At 44.0% G+C, this 2,598-nt stretch overlaps 1 protein-coding gene across 1 annotated transcript; it reads left to right on the top strand.

Moving 5' to 3' along the window:
• Positions 1 to 1,381, top strand: LOC128360011 (P2Y purinoceptor 14-like). The gene is made up of 3 exons (XM_053320325.1): positions 1 to 135; positions 227 to 486; positions 748 to 1,381. Exons 1-3 carry the CDS (start codon positions 1 to 3, stop codon positions 1,379 to 1,381), a joined length of 1,029 nt encoding a protein of 342 aa, XP_053176300.1.
• Positions 1,382 to 2,598: the final 1,217 nt, after the last annotated feature.

Raw genomic sequence — 2,598 nt, 5'->3', positions numbered from 1 at the left:
ATGGATGACCTGGTAGGAGTGGGAGTGACCTCAGTTACCAACCAGACCGCTAATGATGATGATATCAATCAATGTGATCAGACAGACACAAAGGCTCATCTCTTCTTCATGGTGGTCTACACTCTTGTGTTTGTAGTGAGTGTCAAATATTCAGATTACAGTCACATTCCCTCCTCCTCCTCTGTCTGCCAATCAGCACACATGTCAATCTGTGTTTCCTCTCCAGGTGGGTTTGGTCCTCAACAGTCTCACCCTGAAGGTTTACTTCTGCTCAGCTCAGCAGCAGGTGTCCAGCATCATAATGGTGTACCTGAGAAACCTGGCAGCCTGTGACTTCCTGCTCTGCCTCTGCCTTCCCCTCCGCATCACCAAGTACATCAGCAGCTCCGTCACCTTCCACCTGGTTTACTGCAACTTTGCCGTCTTTGGATTGTACCTCAACATGTACGCCAGCATCCTGTTCATGGGTTACATCGCTGCTAACAGGTAGGTAACAAAAATATGCTGTGTTCAGCACAGTTAACACTTTCTGTAGATGTTTTGATACTTTGTCTGTTTAATATGCATCCACATTATATTGACTGAAATGGTCAAGTCCTCGTATCACTGCAGGAGTAAAGTCCAAAGTCTTGTCCTCTCTAGAAACAATATTGGAATCATCATTCCTCATGAAATCTGTAGTTTAACTATTAGTATCACTTATACTCAGTGAAATTATCTGCTGATGCCTGCCTCTCCTGTCTCCAGGTATCTGAAGATCATCTATCCTTTAGGAAATCACTTCCTGCGGACAGTTCAGGCTGCCCGCATCATCTCCACGGTAACCTGGATTTTCCTGCTAGCCCCATTGATCGTGTATGTAATCCTGTCACTCCTCACACAGGAAGCTCCGACTGTTGTCACTAACAGGTGTGAAAGCTTGCACAGCTCCCAGGTCCATGTATTCTACAAAATCATCCACATCTGCTCCGGCATCACCTTCCTGGTTGTCCTGGTCTCTCTGGTCTTCTTCTACCACAGCGCCTCCCGCAGTGTGTTGCAGGCACAGCAGAGGCAGCTGGCATCCTCCAGCTGCAAGAAGCTCAGGAGGTCACGCAGGAAAATGTTGGTGCTGGTCAGCGTCTTCTGCGTTTGTTTTGTGCCTTACCACCTGGTTCGCCTTCCCTACATCTTCCTACCCAGGCAGTGCTCTTTGAGGAATGTGTTTTACTACCTGAAGGAACTGACTGTCCTGCTGTCAGTTCTTAATGTCTGCCTGGATCCGTTCATCTACTTCATGTTCTCTAAGGCGTTCCGGGCGCAGCTGATCCTTGCAAGGGGTAGTGAAGGGCAGCAGAAAGCCACCAACAGTGAGACACTGTTCAGCACATCAGTAAGATAAACATCAGAAATCTCTGATTTGAATCAAACCAACAATGAACTGATCTACTAACAAGTACCCTGATACCCTGATATATCTTATTTCTCAGTTGTTGTTCAAGAACTATTAAAACACTTCAGCAAGCCACACTGCTGCACTTTGTTTTGTTTTTAAGATTAGTCTTTATTTGAGCTAAGGACTAAGAGGATCTATTATGCTCATTTCAGATTTGGATTTTTAATTTTGTACTCCACTAGAGCAGCTTGGCACGATTCCCAGTTTTAAAAAAGCTCCTTATTTATGTTCTACTGGTCCTTTATGCAGCTCCTCAGTTCAGCCTCTGTCTGAAACAGGCTGTTTTAGCTCCTGTCTCTTTAAGGCCCTCCCGGTGAGCCCACGCTGTAACCAAACAATATGTTTGTTAAGCTCTTCCAAGTCTGTCTGCAAAGTTATGAAAAGGACAGATTTGTTAAATGATCATGTATTCTAGCCTCCGCCCTGTTTCACTGAGTCATATTTTAGCAGGTATGAAAGTGTCAAACTGTCACGATGGGGAGGAGTTCAGAAGTGCTGAAAGTATTCAACGTAGTATCAGCATAGCCATGGGAACATGTTTCAGCTGGTGTGTGCTGTGGGGATGATGCTGGGGATGATGTGTGCTGTGGGGATGATGCTATATGTGGGCTTTATAATTAATTTACTTTTATTTAACTGTAAGAGACTGATCATAAACCCATTTTTGTCTTTTTTTAGTGCAGTTTGGTGTTTTTAGAGCAGAGCAGGTGGACTCAAGTGCCATGGCTGGTTTGACCATACAGGCAATCTGGACATGTGCCATTGAGCAGAAAGGGGCCCTCAATGGCTAATGAAGCTGATGCAGGGCAGGTATGAGGACGAGCACATGAACGACGGAGGAAGAAACACACAAAGAAAACACAGACCAAACCAAAACTCAGAAAACACACTAACAAAACCCAAAACCTGAGCCTGAAGATTAATCTGAGCACTGTATGTCAGGTTTTTTGTGTCATGAATTGCATTTCGGTAAGGCACCTATTTATATGTTGCAAGTTATATTGTTTAAAGTGCTCAGAACATCATGATGTATGTAATGAACTTTCAGGTGCTCAATTATGTCTCAGTAGTTGTTGGGTTGATCGCTTTTGTTACACAGATTTGGTGTGAAATTCTCTCAAGAATTGTTAATAAATTTGCTACAAATACCCCAAAAATACCAC

The sequence above is a fragment of the Scomber japonicus genome, chromosome 6, assembly GCF_027409825.1.
Source record: "Scomber japonicus isolate fScoJap1 chromosome 6, fScoJap1.pri, whole genome shotgun sequence".
Lineage (NCBI taxonomy): Eukaryota > Metazoa > Chordata > Actinopteri > Scombriformes > Scombridae > Scomber > Scomber japonicus.
The sequence above is the reverse complement of the archived record's forward strand: the minus strand, read 5'-3'. Positions and strand labels throughout refer to the sequence as shown.

Coding starts and splice junctions, on each gene's coding strand:
- LOC128360011 (XM_053320325.1), top strand. CDS start 1: ATGGATGACCTGGTAGGAGTGGGAGTGACCTCAGTTACCAACCAGACC. Junction 136..226: donor TCTACACTCTTGTGTTTGTA/GTGAGTGTCAAA, acceptor TTTCCTCTCCAG/GTGGGTTTGGTCCTCAACAG. Junction 487..747: donor GGTTACATCGCTGCTAACAG/GTAGGTAACAAA, acceptor TCCTGTCTCCAG/GTATCTGAAGATCATCTATC.